Source organism: Zalophus californianus, chromosome 8 (assembly GCF_009762305.2).
Source record: "Zalophus californianus isolate mZalCal1 chromosome 8, mZalCal1.pri.v2, whole genome shotgun sequence".
NCBI classification, from domain to species: domain Eukaryota; kingdom Metazoa; phylum Chordata; class Mammalia; order Carnivora; family Otariidae; genus Zalophus; species Zalophus californianus.
In genome coordinates this window covers 7,442,187-7,464,448 of record NC_045602.1, presented here as the reverse complement: position 1 = coordinate 7,464,448, position 22,262 = coordinate 7,442,187, and the positions used below count along the sequence as shown (strand labels likewise).

General features: G+C 40.3%; 1 protein-coding gene across 1 annotated transcript in view; it reads left to right on the top strand.

Moving 5' to 3' along the window:
* Positions 1-5,124, top strand: part of YWHAQ (tyrosine 3-monooxygenase/tryptophan 5-monooxygenase activation protein theta) — a 36,804-nt gene extending 31,680 nt beyond the window's left edge. The window contains exons 4-6 of the mRNA XM_027621464.2: positions 1,533-1,696; positions 1,907-2,002; positions 3,761-5,124. Coding sequence (XP_027477265.1) covers positions 1,533-1,696; positions 1,907-2,002; positions 3,761-3,820 — 320 coding nt within the window. The 3' untranslated portion in view covers positions 3,821-5,124. The remainder of the gene's footprint in view (positions 1-1,532; positions 1,697-1,906; positions 2,003-3,760) is intronic.
* Positions 5,125-22,262: the final 17,138 nt, after the last annotated feature.

Here is a 22,262-nt window from a genome sequence, read left to right as displayed (position 1 = left end):
ATTTTGAAGGATCATTACATTGACTGCTAATTTCTGAGGAAGAGAGGTGAGATGAGAGGTTGCTGGTATATAATTTGTCACAGAAAATATAGATATGGGAAAGAGAATAACTGAATTGCTGGACTTGATTGTAAAAAGATCAGAGTGATTTATTAGCGGTGGACTCAGTCTCTGGGAGTATTAGTAGCTGAGGTCCTATTAAATTTTGTGTATGTGCCTGCTACCGTATTTATCAAGTTCTAGGTAGATGTTGCACCTAATTCCTTATTTCCAGTGGGCTCATTATTTTGTTTTTAATTTTGCCCCATCCAAAAAGAGTGTGCACCCTCAAGTAGTTACTGTGGCTTCCCTCACAGAGGTACTAACTGAAAGTGGAACAGCTCACCATCCCAAATATCAGTGTAATTGAAGATACAAAGAAAAAACTGTTGTATCCCGCTGTAGTAAAATTTGTGTACTAAACTTATTGATGTATAATTTCTGTTGTCATAAAGATAGCAAAGCTGAAAGTGACAGATATTTGCAAGTCACAAGGATGTCTCTGGAAGACTGGGACATAGCCCCAGCATTAATCTGATTTAGCCCTCTCTGGCTCATTGGCATTTCTCTTCCTCTCCATGGAATACTCCAATAGTCTGGGACTCGTAGATAGTCTGTATTTATAGCCTAGGAGCTGAGAGACCTTACTACTACTCAATGTAGTATTTCCTTATATGCCAAACAGCAAGAACTCCTTACTGTGTGAGGGCTGTACCAGCCGTATTTAGATCAATAAATATGCCATTTCAGAGGGAGGAAAATGCACATATTCAGGCCATAAAAGGCTAACTTTACATTTCTGTTCTGGTCGGTATTTCTAAAGCTGTAATGGGCCAGTGGTCTCATGGAGAAAACCGACTTACCCTTTTGAAAGCATGGGTACAGTCAGGGTAATATTGGTAATAATTATTGAACGGTATTTTCAGGAAGGTGACATTTTTATTAGGCCAGTAATCAACCTCTGGTCAGAGCAGATTTTGTTCTGTATATTGACACTTTCATATTGCCTTTCACACCAAGGATCAGTATTGTCTTTACAAAGATCACCACCACCAAAATCTCTATTTTTGTGATTTGTAAAGTGTTTTCATTATTTTGAGAAGAGGTATTACAGCCAAAATTTTTTCTAGCTTTATTGAGATATTATTGACATATATCAGTCAAATTATTTTTAAATTGCTGCATTTCCAATTAGTAAAATTAAAAGATATGGAAAAAGAAAATTGTTTTAGTCACAGATTTAGAAAAATCCGATTGCACTATCTCATGTTGTTGGGTTTTTTTTAAAGCTGAAGCAAGCAACATTATAAACTAGTTTCTCAGTAACCCAGTACGAGGTAATGTTTTTGGTTTGCTGCTATGGTTTTAAAGGAAGGCCACAGAGAAAAATCCAGCTCTACACGAGGTAGTAGCATATGTTAAAGATTAATGTGCTCTATACTTGATGGATATTTTCAGTATTGTGCTTTTTTTTTTTTTTCCCTCCTTCACAGAAACGATAGATAATTCCCAAGGAGCTTACCAAGAAGCTTTTGATATAAGCAAGAAAGAGATGCAGCCCACACACCCAATCCGACTGGGGCTGGCTCTTAACTTTTCTGTATTTTACTATGAGATCCTTAATAACCCAGAGCTTGCCTGCACACTGGCTAAAACAGTAAGTTTCAGGTCATTCTCATAAGTTCTTACTCATACTGATAAGGTCATTGTGATAAACTGGAACTCTGGAAATGATTCATTGAGTTTTGTTTTTAATTGATAGTAGAACATAAAGTGGATGTTCACCTATTTTATAAAAATGGTTTGTAATTGTAATCAGTTTGTGTTCATGCAAATATTGTTTACCGTGGCTATTAATATTTACCAGGCTTTTGATGAGGCCATTGCAGAACTTGATACACTGAATGAAGATTCATACAAAGACAGCACCCTCATCATGCAGTTGCTTAGAGACAACCTAACAGTGAGTTGTTCATTCTTTTTAATTTTATTTTCTTTTTAAGAAGAAAGGTACTTCTATTTTCCTTCAGTCTCCCTATCTTTTGGGACAGTTATGTAAGAGCTACACTTTCTCTTAGAAAATGAATATAGAAATATGTAAGTAAAATTATTAAGTGCTTGTTAGTATTTTGTATTGGCCAACTGTTCTTTTGTGGGCAGATTTTCAAGTTGAATAGGCATTTTACCAGACCTAGACCTTCCTGAGAAGGTTCTAAGATTGTAGGAACTCTTAATATTAACATCACTATTTTATTGGAATGAAGATGTTGATAAAATATGTTAATATAGAAAGTTGTCGTGGTTGCAGTATTTTCTTCCTTTTGGTAAATTAGCTACAGCAAGTTAGGGACTATAAGCTTTCCTAAAATCACGTTGAAGTGCCTTGTTTTAATAAAAATTTCCTTTGTGAAATCTACATGTCTTACAGGCATTTGATGGGGAATAAACCTTAACTTCCATTTATTCCACCTGTGCCTCTAGGCCAAAACCTCTTCCACTTAATAATCTTTGTTTGTCTTTTGTTTTTCTCCCTACTTCTTGGATAGGCAGATAATGAAGGGAAAAGTAACGGAGAAAAAAAATAAAATTTGAACTTTACTTAGCTTCTTTTATAGGTTCAAGTAAATTTGATATGTCAACAGTTTTAGACAAAACGTGGCAGAAGAGACTGTACCTTTTAGTATAAATGTAGTTCTCCAGGCCTTCAGTTTGGAGCTTTATCTTTTGCTAGAAAGGGTTATTTATGTATTTATTTATTTATTTATTTATTTATTTATTTAATGTTATGTTAATACCGTATCTGTTCAACTTTGCTGAACACGGAAATGGTGACACTTCATTCCAAGCCATTAGAATTCCCTGTTCTTGTGGGGTAACAGTAGAATGATGGGCACAAAACACTTCCATAGAAGAAAAGCAAACTGAGCCAATACACCTCTTAGGAATACTATGGAGCTGCTGTATCTTTTAGCTGGTTTTATTTTTTCTCTTACAGAGACAACTTTTTTATTTATTTTAGTATTTTAACAATAACTTAAGGATTATTTAAGATTCTAGCTTTTCTAGAATGCTAGAAATGCCACTAGTCTCTTGGTGTTGATCTAATAGTAATTCATTTTTTTGAACTGTTGATTGTAGTCAATAACTATTGACGATTCCCTTCTTCACTTCATTGTTCCATCCTGAAATTGGAGAGTTCTTGGCGATCAATTCTGTTTTAACATCCTAGCTAATTCAGGAGTGCTTTCCGTGCACCTTCACACCCACTGCTACGTCCTTCTAACTTCCATCACCCGCTCCCATTTAACCCTTGGCCACACGCACAGTAGGTCCGCCCCTTTTTCCATATAATGGAAAAAGCCTCTCAAATATTTGGAAACTGTTATTAGGACTGTGGTTAAAATTTTTTTTGCCTTATTCAGCTCATAAATTATATTTCAGTAGTGCTTTCAAGAAGAGCATTGGGCTGCTGTGAATGGAGATACTGTTAAATTCTAAGGATATTGCCTTTTTTTTAATTATACTATTAAAAAAGAAAACTTTAAAAATGTATTCAAATAGTGTATGTTTGTGTGTCATTTGTAAATGCATAGTGAAAGGTTTACAAAGATATACTTTGGAGGAGGAGTTGGTGGTGTTTGGGATTTTGAGAAATCTAACTTCCATTCTTAGTCACAGTCTCTATTGTCTGGATAACTTATTATGATTTTTTTTTTCCTAGTTATGGACATCAGACAGTGCAGGAGAAGAATGTGATGCGGCAGAAGGGGCAGAAAACTAAATGCATACAGGGTGGTCATCCTTCTTCCCCTCAAGAAACCTTTTTACTCATCTCCATTCCTTATTCTATTTGGATTTCCTATAGCAAAGAAACCCATTCTTGTGTATGGAATCAACTGTTTATAGTCTTTTCACACCGCAGCTTTGGGAAAACTCCATTCCTTGATTTGTGTTTGTCTTGGCCTTCCTGGTGTGCAGTTACTGCTGTAGAAAAGTATTAATAGCTTCATTTCATATAAACATAAGTAACTTCCAAACACTTATGTAGAGGACTAAAAATGTATCTGGTATTGAAGTAATCTGAACCAGTTCTGCAAGTGACTGTGTTTTGTATTACTATGAAGATATGAAAATGTAGTCATTACAATTTACAAAGTGTTCTACATAACTTAATTTCTACATTCCCTCCCTTACTCTTCTTCAGGGGTTTCCTTTGAGTAAGCAACTTTTCCTTGCTCTTAATGTATTCCTTTTTGGTAGGAATCCAGAAGTATTCGATTGAATGGAAAAGCATTTGGCATTTCTGCGCTGGGGGTCACAAATTGAAATGCCTCCTGTATCATATATGATGGAGGTCTTGTATATCTGTGACAACAGGAAGTTTCCTTATTCTTTCTTCATTGCTGCTGTTTAAGTTGACAACTTCCCTTCCCAATAAAAATTCACTTACACCTCCTGCCTTTGTAGTTCTGGTATTCACTTTACTATGTAATAGAAGTAGCATGTTGCTGCCAGAACACAAGCATTGCTTTTGGCAAAGTAAGATGCATGTCATTTCTTACTACACTAGAAAGGGAAAAGAAAGTACACAAGTCCAGGTCTAAAACGTTAGTACTTTTCCATGCAGATTTGTGCACATATGAGAGGGTGTCCAGTTTGTCTAGTGATTGTCATGTAGAGAGTTGGACCACTATTGTGTGTTGCTAATCATTGACTGTAGTCCCAAAAAAGCCTTGTGGAAATGTTATGCCCTATGTAACAGCAGAGTAACGTAAAATAAAACTACATTTTATAAACCATTTACTATGGCTTTGTAAAGGTTGCACACTCATTTTAAGGGACAGATGAATTTACTACTTTCTGAAGTTTATTGATACTTCCCTTTTATCTTACGAAAAATGTAGTAATAATTTGTGCCTGCATTGTGATTCACTTGTTTAGAGATGCCTGGAAATGTATAAAATTGGACTATATGTTTTAGAGTTAGTGTTTTACCATAGATCAGTTGTGTGGGCCATCTCTTCCTCAGATGTAAATGATCCCTAGTTAAGTGTTATATGGAATAAAGTGGACATTTTGAAATTAGAAAAGTTAATTATGTGAGTATGAGTGCTTTGGCTGGTGTTAGAAGTATGTTTCAGTGGATATTCAAGCAGAATGTCAAAGTTTGAGAGTATATATTACTTCGTTTTCAAATAATTCAGTTTTTTAAACATTCAGTTGTACCATTAGTGAGTTTCAAATAGTTTTGGTTTTATAATATCACATGCGCTGTTACACTAACCTGTCTTAAGTATTGACCCGAGAATTTATTTTAAAGTCAGAAGATAATCTGAAAAATTCAGCTGTGTGGAATTAGCCTTTATTTCCTAAAATGTGATGATAAAAAGAGAATTGAATGGGACTTGGGAAAATATCCATTTAAATATGGACTTTGGTCCCCAAAAATCTAAATCAGTATGACACTACTTTTTAAATAAAAATTTCAGTGAACATAGGAAGAACATTGTGAATTAGGAGAAAGGATTATCACATCTTAACAAGTACTGGTAAGTACTGTGTAATCACTGAGTTACCAAAGTAGCCTGCCTTCTTTTTTTGTTTTGTTTTGTTTTATGATTTTATTTATTTGAGAGAGAGCAAGCATGAACAGAGGGAGTTGGGGGGCAGAGGAAGAGGGAGAAGCTGATGCCCCACTGAACAGGGAGCCCGATGCAGGACTCCATCCCAGGACCCTGGGACTGTGACCTGAGCCGAAGGCAGACCTTAACCAACTGAGCCACCCAGACGCCCCCAAAGTAGCCTTCCTTCTTAAAAAGGTTATTCTCAGCATTTAGTCTCATGTAAATCTCTCCTTGCTTTAGGAGAAAGTGGCATTTTTAAAAGGAGTCCAGCCTTGTGGTATCTCCTTTGACCCTCTGATTCTGGGGCTTCCCTGCAATAGATATAGAGGATATTTGTAGAACACTGCTGAGAACTTAGTAGTAGGAGAGAAAACATCTTTTCTCAGGGGAAAGGAATACGTGAATAAAGTTTCTGGCGGAGGGAAGGTTCAAAGACGTGTTTGTATTTAACTTTTTAAATTACTTTCAGACATCAGAAGTGTTAAATGTTAACTACCTATTTTGCAGTTCGAGCTTAATTGGCAGGGTGGTTTTTTTTTTAATATCCTTTCGGTTTTAATAACAAAATAATTTGGGGGGATTGCATTCTAACATTGACTATCCACAATAGAAGCATTGGGGATTTCTGTTCCAACATAGAGTACAGTGAGCTATGATTTGTCGATTTTAGATTGGAAAAGAAAAACTACTTTTTGGTTGGGGGGGGCAGAATTGGTAAAATATACTCAGGTATATAACTTTAAATATTTATCAGTAGAGACTGTTACTTTGGTTTTTTTTAAATCATGAAGAACACTAGAAAGGTGTAAAAATTCTAGTATAAGAGTAAAATAATTTGAGAAAATCAGAATTGTAGTCACTTATTTTTAAATGCACTGATTTTTATGGAGTTGAGCCAAACATTGAAAAACATTTGAGGCCTATGTCAGGCATGGACATGTGATTGTTTCTGTCAGATTGTGAGCCTGATTTTACTTGGACTGATTATAGGTGATTGCCATCTGAATATATTAAAACTAACATTTAACCTCATCATTCTTTAAATGGTTTAGGAGGATTTTCGCTTTAAACTGGTGAAGGCAGTTATGCTGTATGTTTTCTTCTGACATACATCTGTTGTCTTCCCTTCTCTAATTTGTATTTAATGAGCTTTGCAAGAGGACAGTTACCCTGTATGTGTACCATGTGTAGTACTATTGAATTTTGAGGACATTGCAATTAAGTTCCAGTATAAACCACAATGAGCTTTTTTGGATCCATTCAGTGGGAGCTTAGGGAACCTATAGGACCTGAAGATACAAAGATCATTATCATCATGAAATCCAGTTTGAAGCAGTCTTGCCATTTACTGCTTATCCGCATTTTACTTGCCAATGACTATATGCCTTCAGAACTGATGTTTTTAAAGGGAATAAATAATAAATACCCAGAGAAAAAAGCTGGAGGATTCCTCATCTTCAGTTTAAAATTATAACACCTTAAGCACGTCCATAAATGTTCCAGCCCTTTTGCTTTACTTAAGGGAACCAGTATTGATGGAGTAGATTCTGGTGCCTGGTCAAGTGCTATGCACGTTCATATTTAATCCTCTCAACTGCCTTGCCAAGTACATTTCCCCTTGACTGATGGGACATCTGATCAGAAAAAAAAAATGAAATTCTTTGTCCAAAGTTATGTGTCTTGTGGCAGACCTAGAGTGTGAACTTTGATCCCATACCAAGTTCATTTCTATGCCACTGTTCCTGCTGAAGGTGCTTCAGTTTGCTTACTGGAGTGAATAAATACAATTAGTAATTCATCTTCTGTTCTGTCCTATTTGGAAGCTTGGGGGTTTTTTGTTTTTGTTTTTGTTTTGCCTCTTCCTCAACTCCCCCCAATCCCCTTATTCTGTCAGTTTTGCCTGTTGAGTAAAACCTCAAAAGCAGCTCGAGAAATTGTTAGGATATGTTGGACCTAACTCATGGTATGGAAACAAGTCCAGAAAGACCAACTGACTTACCTGAGGGCCCAGCAACTAGCTAATGTTTGGCCTGAAACTAGACAGAAGAACTAGATGCAAATAGCCAAATTTTCAGCAATTCTGTACTGGCTAAATTGAAAAGGATTTTCAATGAAAATTACTCTCTTCTGGTCACTCAGATTTAGAAAATGAAGGCTTTAATGTATGTTTCTCTGATTTTTTTCTTTTTTTTTAAGGTGTGAGCCCTTTGACAATCTTCAGAAAGTAAGGAAATAACATTCATTGCCAAGCATTATTTGTCAAATTTATGATTCAGATATGTTTGTTGTGTATGCTTTCCGCTGAAGGCCATTGAATAATCCGTATTCATCATGCTCAGTGCTTTCTTACAGTAGGAGGGCCACAGTTCCAGCCCAGGCTTCCACTCACACTGCTACATGTGGTCTCAGACCAGCATGTTGAGGCCCGACTTTCCCATCTCAACCTCAACAGGTTCTGTTCTAAAGCATTTTCACAAATATAACTCCATTTCTTGAAATTTGGGGGTTAGATTTTTTTTCTCCTGATTTATGGAGGAGAAAACAAGCAAAAAAGCTAGGACAGGTAGTGGGTTTCAGGATTTGAAGCTGAGTAGCCTACTTTCACGTTGGTACCCAGCTCCTGCGCGACATTGCCCCTTTTTTGGAGATTAAAGCAATGGTAGTAGATTGCTACTTCTCAAGTTTTAGGTTATATCCAGGTAGTGGATCTTGGGAACTTGGTCACTGCCAAGCAGTGAGTCCCTTAATGCCCTTTAGAAAAAAGGGGAGACCCCCTGTTTTGAGAGTGATGCTTTTATTCCACATTGCTTGAAGGATTCTATAAAGATTAATTCTTTTATCATTCCTTTGTCCTCAGACACTGTTTCTGCAACATTATCATGGCCTTGGCCTAAGACTACCAAGGAAGTACTTAAATCCTGGAAGCAGGGCAGAGTTAGGATTTACTCAGCGAGCAAAGAGGCTTATTGAGGGCTTTCATGCAATACGAATTACTAAATACAAAGGTTGAGCCCTGAGTAAAAAAAAAAAAAAGTTATAATAGGCCTGACAACTCTAGACCCTTAAATTCTTTTGTGTGAGCTGGAAATACAGTTATTTCAGGAATATCTGGGGTTCTTACTCAAATGCTTATCAAAAGGGTTAAGTACTATAATTTGAACTAAAGATTTAGTAATTTTCTTGCTAATTCAGACATAAAATTACATGCTATAGGCTCATTTGTTTGAGATGCGGGGCTGTGGGAGGCTGGCCTGGTTCTCTGCTTTGCTAGGGCATTCGCTTTGCTCTTGCTTGTGATACTGTGCCACTGACTGAGGAGAGCCGTCACTGTCACCTAAGCTATTCAGAAACGCCCTGTTGTTAATAGATACTTGACTATATATACACAAAAATCAATTTTCTTTCTGTGACAATCTGCCATTGTTTCCTAGATGTCATTGGTGAAAACCTGAAGAGGTTTGTTTGAAGCCAACTGAAATTTAACTTAGAGGGCAGCCTGATTTTCTTTCCTTGACGCAGATGTAGAGGAATTAAACCCATTTAATGAGGCTCAGGTTAAACTCATTTCTGAGAATGTGTGGATGTGTATCCTGGAAGTTGGCGTTTATTATAAAAATACCTGCCATTCATTCCATACTTTTGGACTCGAAGAACTCAGGGGCCTGGCAGAGACTAGACCTCCTGTTTCTCATTTTCAGCCGACATCACCTGGTTTTTTACCCATCGGGACTTAGTACTTAGCTCTCTTTCTCCATCCTAGACCTGAGGGTCTTCAGAGAAGGCCCTGCGTTTCAGCCATTGTCCTTGACACATGGGTGTTCTTTCAGCTATCCTGGAACTCGGTAAGAACCTTGGAGGATTCACTGCAAAGATCTCTGAGAGACGGTGTGACTTAAGTGGAAAGAGTAGCAGCCTGGAAGCAAAAGGTCTAACTTACATGTTCATTTGTTCATTCATTCATTCACTCATTCACTATTGAGTGCCTGCTATGAGCCAAGGACTCTACCGGGTACTTGAACTTGCAGCTCTGCCACTCCCTGGTTGTAGGCTTCGTCTTGCTCAGTTTCAGTTTTCTTACCTATGAAAGGTAGACACCTGTTCTGCCCGTGAGCCTATGTGTGTATTTCCAAGTGTAAAGGAATGTGGAATATATGTATGTGGAACACTTACGTGGGAAAGAAGCCTAATTTCAGAATTGCAAAGATCTAATAAAGTGAAAACAGTCTTGGGGATCAGAAAGTCAACCACTCTTTGAACAGACCTGTTGCCCTAGGTTTTCAAGGACATAGACACAAAAAGAAAATGTAAACTTGGGAATGCAAAGTTTAAAAAAACAATTAAGCAATAGTTTTGCTTCTAATTAGCATGCTCTGGTGGAATAAAATGGGGAAAGGTCATTATGTTAAAATAAGAAAAATCAAGACCCAGAGAATAAGTGCCAAGAAGAAATGCCTTCCTTTCTCAAGAGTTAACTGATAAGTGATTGATGCTGCCTCCAGGCCGTAGTTACCAACTTCAGCCAGCATCAGGAGTACCTGGAGGGTGTGCTGAAACAGTTTTTGATTCAGAAGGTGGGTAGCGCCCATAAATAATGTGCATTTGTAACAAATTCCAAAGTGGTGCCGATGCTGGTCAGGACTTGGTAATTCTGAACCACTGCTTCAAGGAAGCATGAACAATTATTTAACTCCAGCTGAGTTTCACAGAAGGGAAGTAAAAGGATTCTGGCTGGAGCAGGACACTTGAGATTTGTGCTCCCCTGAAGCTAATGAATGAGAGGGTCTTCCTTTCAGCAATGGAAATTGATTGGGTTGTATATGCAGAAGAGCACTGTAGACTCTGGATAACTCTGCCTCGGCCCTCAGTCACTGCCCATGTCAACAGTTTTGTATTAAAAGCAAAAATAAAACAACAGTTTTACTCTTATCCCGACCAAGCAGATTTTATGATTTGACAAGATGCTGAGAGGAATAAGTAGATTTCAATCTTAAGATTGTAGTTAAGGAAGCCAGGGATCTGGGTGCCGGGTATGAGGCCAGAGGTCTGCATTTGGTATTAGTGGGAGATCTGTGTTGATGGGAGATTGGCCCCAAGCTTGAGGCAGGAAGCCAGGGATGTGTCTCAGCAATGAGCAGGAGACCTAGAAACTTGTTAGGGCATCGTGTGAGCTGACTTAATGGTTCTATGGGTCACCAGGGTCAAACTGGTGCCCAATATTCCTGTTAAGAAAGTAGAGCACTTGAGTTCCTCTGTTTTTATTCACCAATCCCTCCTGCTTCTCTCTTTTTAAAAGATCTAATAGAAGAACTAATATGTAGGCATTTAGTGTTGTGTTCACATATTTCATTTGTTTTTAAGGTGCAGGGCTATAGTAAAAGGGTCAGAAAGTGGTGGCTCCTGGGTGGCTCAGTCGTTAAGTGTCTGCCTTGGGCTCAGGTCATGGTCCCAGGGTCCTGGGATCGAGCCCCGCATCGGGCTCCCTGCTGCGCGGGAACCCTGCTTCTCCTCCCACGCCCCTGCTTGTGTTCCCTCTCTCGCTGTGTCTTTCTCTGTCAAATAAACAAAATCTTTAAAAAAAAAAAAATCAGAAAGCTCTATTAGGCTGGACCACAAGTGTTTCCTGTAGGGAGGACAAATAGCCCAGAGTGAGCTCTGCAAGTTTTGCTTAAGTTTCTAATAGATCAGATAATGAGAAGGATAGAGACGTGATGTTCAAGCCTCTGTTGCTCACCTAGTATGTTTCCATTCCTGTGTTTGGCAACAATTTGACGATCTAGAAGGGCTGGCTTCACCTCTCAAGTGTATGTATGGTCTGAGGGGACGTGCATAATGAACACCTGGGACACCAAACACCCCAAAACACAATGCCTGTCCCACGTGGTAGCTCAATAGATCTCCGTGAATGAAATGTGTGCAGTATGCTAGCAGAAACGGCTTGAGTTTGGGCATGGAACATGAGTTGCAGCCTGCAGAAGTGTGGAAAAGGAGGCTGATCTCCATATTATAGGATGCTAGCTAGAATTTGTTTTACCACCTGCTAATACGGTTCCTGAACTTATGCCAAATTCTACAGGTGTGTGTTATGAAGGTGAAGTCAAGTGGCTCTGGATTTGAATCTTGTGACCTTGGGCAAGTCACCTCATGTAAAATAGGGATAATGCTTCCAAGGGTTGCTAGAGGATTAGATGCAATAATTTATGTATCTTACATGCAATAAATATTTGATTATGATATGCCAGACAAATGTGCCAGGTGAATAAAACAAGGGTCTGGTTCAGGCAGTAGTAGGAATCTGGTAGATGTCTCCCTAACATACTGTGCTTCATGCCACTGTATCATTTGGCTTTAATTTTTTATGTGAAATAATTTATTATTCTTTGCTCAAGTATTTTAAAGCAAATAACAGGCATTCTGTATTTTTACTACATAATTCAGTGTACATCTCTTAAGAAATACGGCATCCCCCATCCATATCTCCTGTAAGTGGAAGTTAGCTCAAGAGGCTTTATTAGATTCAAGTTCAGCTTTTCTGGCAAGAATCTTCAGCAGTACTGTGTGCTTCACTGTGGTACATCAAGATAGGCCACATGCTTGTGGATCATTATCAATACTGTTCCCTATGTCTAGAATGTCCTTCCTTTCCCTTTCTGCCTAGCAAACTTCTATTCATCCTTCAAAACCTTGTTTTGTTGAAGTAAAGCTAGAGAAAACCCACTGCTAACTTACTCAAAGTGAAGAAGGTTCCTGATGGTTCTGGGGAGATGTTACTTCTTAGGTAGAAATGGGATACTAATCACTTTCTCCTCAATTCTTTATAGGTTAAACCAGAGTAAGAGAGATTACAAACCCAAATTATGCTGCCCTCCCTATCTTTCTCTTCTTAAGAAGAATCTCAAGGGCAAATATCTCCCTACCTCTCCAGGTGTAAAGAGAACATTGTACCCTCTCAAATCTCCCAAAACTCATTTGAATTTTGCATTAAGCACTCAACTTTGCCCTGTTACTAAGGCATCAGAGGTGACAACTGGTGAATAATTGGTCTTCCAGCTATTCTTTTTGCATATTTTGTGCTGTGTGGATGTTCCTGTTACTACCAGCTGTTGGACTGCACACTCATGCATCAGTTGGCAATCAGAACTAGCCTGTCTCAGCAGGGGCCCAGTCTTTAAGAGTTGTCTAAAGAGTTAACCACTGTTTAGGCGACAGAGCCCCAGACTGCAGATCAGAGGCCTGGGCTATCATTCCCGGTATTAACTTTCTGGGGACTTGGAGAGAATCACTGAACCTCTTTCTGGAAACTTCAGGAGGGCTTAGGGATTCTATGAAGATATTTCTCGAGTATTTCAGACCCAAAGGCTCTGCTTTGGTCTATATAAAATAGATTGTTGCATTGTTTCTGCAAAAGATTCCTTTTGGGGATAGAGCGCTATAGCTAAAAGTAACAACAATCCAAAAGAGGGGGGGGGCATGAAAACATCACTAGACTAGATGACAACCACAGTCCTTTGTATATTTAAAAATTACGGGCGCCTGCGTGGCTCAGCTCGTTAAGTGACTGCCTTCGGCTCAGGTCATGATCCTGGAGTGCTGGGATCGAGTCCCGCATCGGGCTCCCGGCTCAGCGGGGAGCCTGCTTCTCCCTCTGACCCTCTCCCCTCTCATGTTTCTCTCTCTCTCTCTCTCTCTCAAATAAATAAAATCTAAAAAAAAAAAACAAACCACATCTATGTCACTAACTGGAGGTTTGTTTGCTGTTTTTTTAAGTAATCTCCACACTCAACATGGGGCTGGAACTCAAAACTGCGAGACCAAGAAATCAATACCAACTGAGCCAGCCAGGTGCCCCACTACCTGGAATTTTTTTTTTTTTTTAAGATTTATTTATTTGCGAGAGAGAAAGAGAGCAGGGGGAGGGGCAGAGGGAGAGAGAGAATCCTGAAGCAAACTCCTCTCTGAGCGTGGAGCCCGAAAAGGGGCTGGATCCCAAGACCCCAAGACCATGACCTGAGCCAAAATCAAGAGTCAAGACTCTCAACTGACTGAGCCACCCAGGCACCCCTACCTAGAATTTTTAATGGATGTCTGCTTTGAAATTATTTTTAGAACAAGGCAAAATGTAAATAAGTCAATACATAACTAGAAGGGCTATACGTGATCCCGAAAATAAGCCAGTATTGTAATGCAGCATCAGTTTACTTACCTGGTCTACACTGCTTCAGAGTAAGCCAATAAATAAATGGTAATGTTCCCCACCCTGCAAGTCTGTTATGTTCTGGCTCTTCAGTGTGATCCTTCCTCAGAAGGAAAGCACAGGACTGTGCATAGATCAGAATTAAGGAATTCCCACAATGGAGAGAGGCACCACTAGACCAACAGTTCTCACTGGTTTTCATAACAGCATGGAAGCAAGAGAGCTTCTTTCTGTTGTCTAGATTCTACGATGGTTTTATAAGCAGAGCTCACTGATCAAGATCCTAGACCCTGACCTCTTAGCTCCCTGCAGCGATGCTGTGGTCAGCTGTGTGCTCTGCCCACTGCCCAACTCAGTAACACCATTCACATCGGCCATAACCTGGAGAGCTACCGCCTTAGAGCAAGGAGTCTGCAGCACAGACCCCCCAGCTCTGTGACCTCTTTCTCCTAAACCACATTATGGGTAAAAGATCTGCTTTTGTATAAAAAGGACAGACTCATTTCTAATCAGCCAGGACTCTCCAAACCTAAATTTGTTTCTTTCTTTAATAAACTTTTATTGAGCCCTGACTGTGGCTGGGGCTCCACTCCTCTGACCCTCAGCCGACAAGACATGTTTATGGAAAATCACTGAGCTATTTTAAAGGTGTAAAAAGTACTCCCCTAAGATCCCGACACTTTTTGTTCGGGGCCTACTTACCTCCAGCTTTGCTGCCTTCCTCTCAGTCTCCTGCTGCCTGATGTCTTGGTTATCTTGGAACTCTCGAGATGCTCTCTGCAAGCAGGCCAGCCAGGGGGAAGGAAGGGGCAGGAGGCCAGGCACACAGCTACTCCTTAGGAGCTTTGGCCAGTGGGTGAGGAGGTTAAATTGCTGGGCTAGATCAAAAACGTGGGACTGTCTTGCAAATTTTATTGTTCATCCTCAAGCAAGAATTTGCCCATCCTCAAGCAAACTGGAATTTGCCCAAAAGCAAAGAAACCATTCAAGACTGTTAGCCAGTTATTTTATTTTCTGGGAACAGATTCATGAAATAAGTTTCCTTAAATGGAGTCAGTCCCCATGCCCAGTAAACATGTTTTCTCTGAACAGTGTATGAGCAAGGACAAGGACAGCTTTCCCCGATCTGGGAACAGAAGCAAAGAGCTTGGGTCCCTATCTCCCAGGTGACCTGGGCTCAAGGCTTCTTAGAATGGAATCAGTTAAACAATGATGATTAAATCACAAGAGCTTTCATATTAAAATTTAGAAGAAGGGAGGAGTAGAAGAAAATGTAAATTTATTCTCTGCGGCTACCTGTCATCATCCTCCTCTTGTCAGAATGTCTTTGAAAGACCAAATATTTGCATAATGTATGGCTTTTTTGTTTTCCCTTTGATCATGCAGCTGCACCACAAATCGCTTTCAAATGCTAGTTATTTTCCCATCTCTCTACCAGACAACACCAGCTTCTCATTTAAACCCTGTGAGGCTGGTTCTCTTAACTCCCTGTTTTATTTTTTTTATTTTTTTAGGTTTTTATTTATTTGAGAGAGTACATGTGCACACGAGAGGGAGAGAGAGAGAGAGAAGCAGACTCCTTGCTAAGCAGGGAGCCTCACACAGAGCTCTGTCCCAGGACCCTGGGATCATGACCTGAGCCGAAGGCAGGGGTTTAACGACTGAGCCACCCAGGCGCCCCTTAACTCCCTGTTTTAAACACGAGGTGACTTGTCAAAGTAATTGTCAAGTGTTCAAGCCCAGGATGTGCGGCTGCAAAGTCCATACCCTCCTTTCTGAATCATAATGAAATCTTCAAAGAACAGAGCAGAAACTTAGAGGTAAAGTATAAATTATTGTATAACAAAGGATGAGACGTAGCTCCTGGACCCCAGAACACTGGTCTTTCTGCCCCCTTTGCTAAGACGGCTGCCGTGGTTGGAAATGACATAGTATTTAGAAGAACCTGGGGGAAATATTAAATAATGTTGAAATTTATGAAATCCACATGAAAGCTTCACTTAGTTGGGTTTGGATTAGGGGCCTGTCTAATTCTCATGGCTTGGTAGATGCTTTTTATTGTGTCCAATAAAAAATGTCTCCTAAACTCCCCTGGTTATCTGTTCTCTGCCTACTCTTTTTCAGTTACCATGGAATCTTCAAAAAGTGAAAAGTACTAAAAAATGGTCAAGGAGACCTAGAATCTACAACAGTGTCTTAAGTCGGCCACTAAAGGGTGGTTAGGTTTTTGATGGCTAGAAATATGTTCTGGGCAAGAGGAATTTCAGAAGAAAAGGCAAAAGGGCCCCCTGCCCCCCCAGTGTTCCATGTATTAGTCTCTGAGGTCTGTGTAACAAATTATCACAAATTGGGTGGCTCAAAACAACAGAAATTTATTCTCTCACAGTCCTGTAGGCCAGAAGTCCAAAATCAAGGTGTTGGCAGAGCCATTTTCCCTCTGAAATCTCTAGAAGAGAATACTTCCCTGGCTCTTCCTGGCTTCTGGGAGTTGTGGGCAACCCTTGATGTTCTTGGCTTGTGGCTGCATTACTCCAACTCTTTTTTTAAATAAGCTCTGTGCCCAGCATGGGGCTCAAACTCATGACCCTGAGATCAAGAGCCACATGCTCACTGGCTGAGCCAGCCAGGTGCCCCTACTCCAATTTTTGCCTCTCTGTCATTACCTGGGTGTGTGTGTGGGTGTGTGTGTGTGTGTGTGTGTGTACACGTGAGTAGCTCGGCATGACCTCATCTCAAATTGATTACATCTGCAAAGCGGTTATTTTCAAAAAGGTCACATTTGTAAATACTGGGGGTTAGGACTTGAACATATCTTTTTGGGAGGACACAGTTCTACCCACTACAAGCATTAAATTATCTAATTTGTTTGATTGAAATGGGGAAATTGTGAGACATCTGGCTGTATGTCAGATAACTTACTCACATTTATTTAATAACATACTGTTGACTTCCTTATGCACAGCACCATTATTTGCTATGGAAGGCAGCAGGGTCCTTGCCTTTGGAGCTTTTGCTCTGGTGGAGAAAAGTAAGATACCATCAGTAGACAAGGCAGTTAAAACAAACGGACAAGGGGCGTCTGGGTGGCTCAGTCGGTTAAGCGACTGCCTTCAGCTCAGGTCATGATCCTGGAGTCCCGGGATCGAGTCCTGCATCGGGCTCCCTGCTCAGCGGCGAGTCAGCTTCTCCCTCTGACCCTCTTCCCTCTCGTGCTCTCTATCTCTCATTGTCTCTCTCTCAAATAAATAAATAAAATCTTTAAAAAAAAAACCCAGACAATAAGGAGACCTGGGTGGCTCAGTTGGTTGAGCCTCCAACTCTTGATCTCAGCTCAGGTTTTGATCTCAAGGTCGTGAGTTCAAGGCCCATGTTGGGCAATTGCTGGACATGGAACCTATTTAAAAAAAAAGAAAAAACAAATGGATGATGAAAGAAGTAAGAAACATGTCATGAGGGGAAGACATTTAGCCAGCCCTAGCTAGATAAATAGAGGTATTGGTAGAGAGCAAGCAGAGGCAAGAAAGTCACTTCAGAAGCTATTAGACCAGTGCAGAGGGGAGGTAGTGAGGGATCACACTGGACAATTTCCTTGAACACCAATTAAGCAAATTAGTGCTTCTCTACAGAATGAAATATTTAGAAACAGTTTATGAAACCTAAAGAGTAAAAAAGTTAATGTAACTAGGGCACCTGGGGCACCTGGCTGGCTCAGTCAGAAGAGCATGCGACTCTTGATCTCAGGGTCATGAGTTCAAGATTAGTAAAAAAAAAAAAAAAGGTTAATGTAGCTAAATGCAGTGTGGTATCCTGAATTGGACTGGGGAACAGAAAAAGAATATTAGTGGCCAAACTGTGTGATCCAATTAGACTTGCTAGGGCTGGGGGGTGGGTAATGGAGAGTGACTTGGGTATAGAATTTATAGAATTTCTCTTTGGGCTGATTAAAATGTTCATCACATTTTAATGTGATTACTACCAGATAGTAGTGATGGTTGTACAAACTGTGAATGTACTGAATGTCACTAATGGTAAATTTTATGTTACGTGTTTTATCACTATTTTGAAAGGCCATAAAAAGACATTATCTTAAAATTTGTGAAATCTGACGTTAACTTTTTACTTTTGACAAATACCATGATTATGTTAGATGTGAATGTTAGTGGAAGCTGGGTGAAGAGTGTGTGGGAACTGTATATGAACTTTGCAACTTTTCTGTAAGTCTAAAATTATTCCAAAATGAAAATTCTATTTTAAAAAATATGAAAAAAATGCATGCGTCCAGTGTATTTTAGGCAAATATCACATTGTGTGTGTTTTTGTTTCTATGTACCTTTCATCCTTTGAGGGAAATGTAAGATGTGGGTCTCTTTGGTATCATTTTCCCCCCAGCTTTACTGAGGTATAACTGACAAATAAAAATTGTGTATATTTAAGGTGTACCACATGATGACTTGATATACCTATACATTGTGAGATGATTTCCACAATCAAGTTAATTAACACATCTGCTACCTCACATGGTTACTATTTGTATGTGTGTGTAGTGAGAACATGTATTCTCAGCAAATTTCAAGTATAGAATACAGTATTATTAACTATAGTCACCATACTGTACATTAGATCTCCAGAATTTACTCATTTTAAAACTGAAAGTTTGGGGGCGCCTGGGTGGCTCAGTCAGCTGAGCGTCTGGCACTTGATTTTGGCTCAGGTCATGATCTTAGGGTCATGAGATTGGGCCCATCCCATGTCGGGCTCCGTGCTCAGCGGAAAGTCTGCTGGAGGTTCTCTCCCTTTCCCTCTGCCCCTCCTCCTGCTCATGTGCTCTCTCACTCTCTCTAAATAAATCTTAAAAAACAGAACAAAACCTGAAAGTTTGTGCCTTTGATCAACATGTCCCATTTCCACCCCTCCCATCCCAGCACCTGGCAACCACCATTTTACTCTCTGCTTCTTTGAGTTTACCTTTTTAAAAACCACACATCTTGGGACGCCTGGGTGGCTCAGTTAAGTGTCTGCCTTCAGCTCAGGTCATGATCCCGGGATCCTGGGATCAAGCCCCACATCAGGCTCTCTGCTCAGCGGGGAGCCTGCTTCTTCCTCTGCCTGCCGCTCCCCCTGCTTTGTGCTCTTTCTCTCCGACACAGAAATAGAATCTTAAAAAAAAGAAAGTTATAAAAAAATAATAACCCTGTGATAAAGATGCCTGATAAGAAAAAGGCATTAAAAAATTGTGTGTGTGTGTGAGAGAGAGAGGGACGGAGGGAGAGGAGAGAGAGAGAAATGGTTACTAAAATTTTAGACGAAATGGCTGGTTTCCCTCCCTTTGTGAACTTTGGGGAAAATATTATTCCAGTTTTAATCAGGCCTGATTACTTTCTTGCCCATTTAAAAAATTTGCAAAAGAATCATCTGTTTTGGGGCGCCTGGGTGGCTCAGCTGGTTAAGCGACTGCCTTCAGCTCAGGTCATGATCTCAGGGTCCTGGGATCGAGCCCCGCATTGGGCTCCCTGCTCCGCGGGAAGCCTGCTTCTCCCTCTCCCACTCCCCCTGCTTGTGTTCCCTCTCTCGCTGTCTCTCTCTCTCTGTCAAATAACTAAATAAAATCTTTAAAAAAAAAAAAGAATCATCTGTTTGTTGGTGAGGATCCTCAAATATTATGCTTTGCCCCATGCATGACTTAATTTTCACTTTTCTTTCTGAAAGAATCTGAACTAGGTTACAATTTCTGAACTAAAATCTTGGAAACTAGAGTTCTTAGTAGATGACTTTGTAGATAGTTGTATTTCAGCAGTGGGGTTTGTTATCTGGTGGAGATTTGTGAATGGACTCATGTTTCCTGAAGTGCTAGCTTCACACAGACTTGTTCACTGGCAAAAAAACATACAGATGCAGGAATAATCAGCATTTTAGAAATGGAGTGAGGAAGACGCTATTCATCCAGAAGTACTGGTAGGATTAGAATAGGCTAGAGTGGCGAATAAGAGAAATAGAGCTAGGGTGACAGAAAAAAAAAAAAGCCCAAACTCAGCCAGAACTGTATGTGGAGATATGTGTTTAATGACTGTAAATATTTTACTCTTTATAATTTATTTTACTCTTAAGTTCACTTGTAGTAAGTATATAAATTATAAATAATTCATTCTATAGCATGAAATCAGTTATTCTCAAGAATCTTTTACTTATCTTTATTGAATCCTAAATTAAAAGAACCACTTCTGGTGTTAAGAAGAGGAACCTGGGGGGCGCCTGGGTCACTCAGTCGTTAAGCGTCTGCCTTCGGCTCAGGTCATGATCCCTCTCCCACTCCCCCTGCTTGTGTTCCCCCTCTCGCTGTGTCTCTCTCTGTCAAATAAATAAATAAAATCTTTTAAAAAAATAAATGAGTAGGCAGTATGCCCAACATGGGACTTGAACTCATGACCCTGAGATCAAGAGTTGCATGCTCTAAGGACTGAGCCAACCAGGTGCCCCTGGCTGTATTTTTTTAAGCAAATGATAGTGGCTGTGTAACACATTACTTCTAATGTAGGAGCTTAAAACAACATTTATTCTCTCCCACAGTTTTTGAGGGTCAGGAGCCAGGGAATGGCTTAGTTGGGTGGTTCTGGCTCAGGTCTCCAGAGGTTGCTGTCGAGCTGTTGGGGTTGGGGGACTGCAGTCACCTCAGAGCTCGCCCAGGGCTGGAGAATTCACTTCCAAGCTCACTCATGTAGTCTTTTTTTTTTTTTTTTTTTTAAGATTTTATTTATTTGAGAGAGAGACTGAGAGACAGAGATAGCTAGAGAGAACATGAGTGGGGAGGGGAGGGAGAAGCATGGTCCCTGCTGAGCAAGGAGCCCAACGCGGGGCTTGATCCCAGCACTCTGGGATCATGACCTGCGCCGAAGGCAGCAGCTCAACCAACTGAGCCACCCAGGCGCCCCTCACTCATGTAGTCTTCAAGTCTCAGTTACTTGCTGGCTGTGGGCTGGTGACCTCTATTCCTGTGGGCCTCTCTGGAGGCTTCCTGCATGTTCCACCAAGTGACCTGAGAGAGCAAGCAAGCAAGAGAGCACCGCAGATGGAAGACATAGTCTCTCAAAATCTTTGAAGTGAAATACCATCACTTCTGCTGTATGCTATTGGTACAATGTGTTAGGAGACTGACTTTACAGAGTGCGAATATCAAGAAGCAGGGATCGTTGGGGGTTTCTTTGGGGGCTGGTGACCACTGTGGCTATCAAATCTCTGAGATATTTATATCCCATTTGGTAAATTCAAAAGAACGACCTCTAACAATTTCAATTTTAAATGTATTGACATTGTACATTATGCTGCAAATTTCATCCTGATCAGTTCTTTTGGGGATAAGAGAATAACAGTTTGAGGGTCACTGGTTCAGACCACTTGTTCTTCTATCCAATGTGCCCCTCTTATCATGTTCCTCTGGCTCTTTATCTCCCCCACATGGTGTTAATTTATCTTAAAGATACAGACAACTGATAAAAACAAGCGTCAAATGGGAAATCCTAATTTGGGTACTGATTTGTAAATGGGAGAGACTGCTTCATACCTGGACTGTCCCTGAAAATCTAAGACTTCCGGATATGAGTAAGAAAATGGATCAAGAGCTTTACTTTTTAAGAAACAGCATTTATTGGGGCATCTGGCTGGCTGAGTCAGTAGAGCATGTGACTCTAGGTCTGTGGGTCGTGAGTTCAAGCCCCACATTGGGCACGGAGCCTACTTTAAAAAATTAAAAATGGCATTTATTAAACAGCTAAGTGCCTTCTATGAGCAAGACACTGTAGAGCTGTGAAAGACACCAAAAGAATATAATCTAGGATCTACTGAAGTTATAAGCTAGAGAGTACGGTGCCTGGATGTTCAGGAGATGATATTCTAATTGTGCTTAAAAATTGTATATAATGGTCACATTTTTATGGGATACAGTTTATTTTATTTTATTATTATTTTTTAGGTAGGCTCCACACCCAGCCTGGAGCCCAAGACAGAGCTTGAACTCATAATCCTGAGATCAAGGCCTGAGCTGAGGGGAGGGAGGGAAAAATAAGACGAAATCAGAGAGGGAGACAAACCATAAGAGACTTTTTTTTTTTAAAGAGTTTATTTATTAGAGAAGAGAGAGAGCAAGGTGGGAGGAAGGGCAGAGGGAGAGGGAGATGCAGACTCCCTGCTGAGCAGGGAACCCAACGTGGGGCTCGATCCCAGGACCCTGAGATCATGACCTGAGCTGAAGGCAGACACCTAACCGACAGAGCCACCCAGGCACCCCTCATGAGACTCTTAATCATAGGAAACAAAACTGAGGGTTGCTGGAGGGTATGTGGGTGGGGGGATGGGGTGACTGGGTGATGTGCCCTTCTTAATGCCCATGATGTAATGAGCACTGGGTGTTATATGCA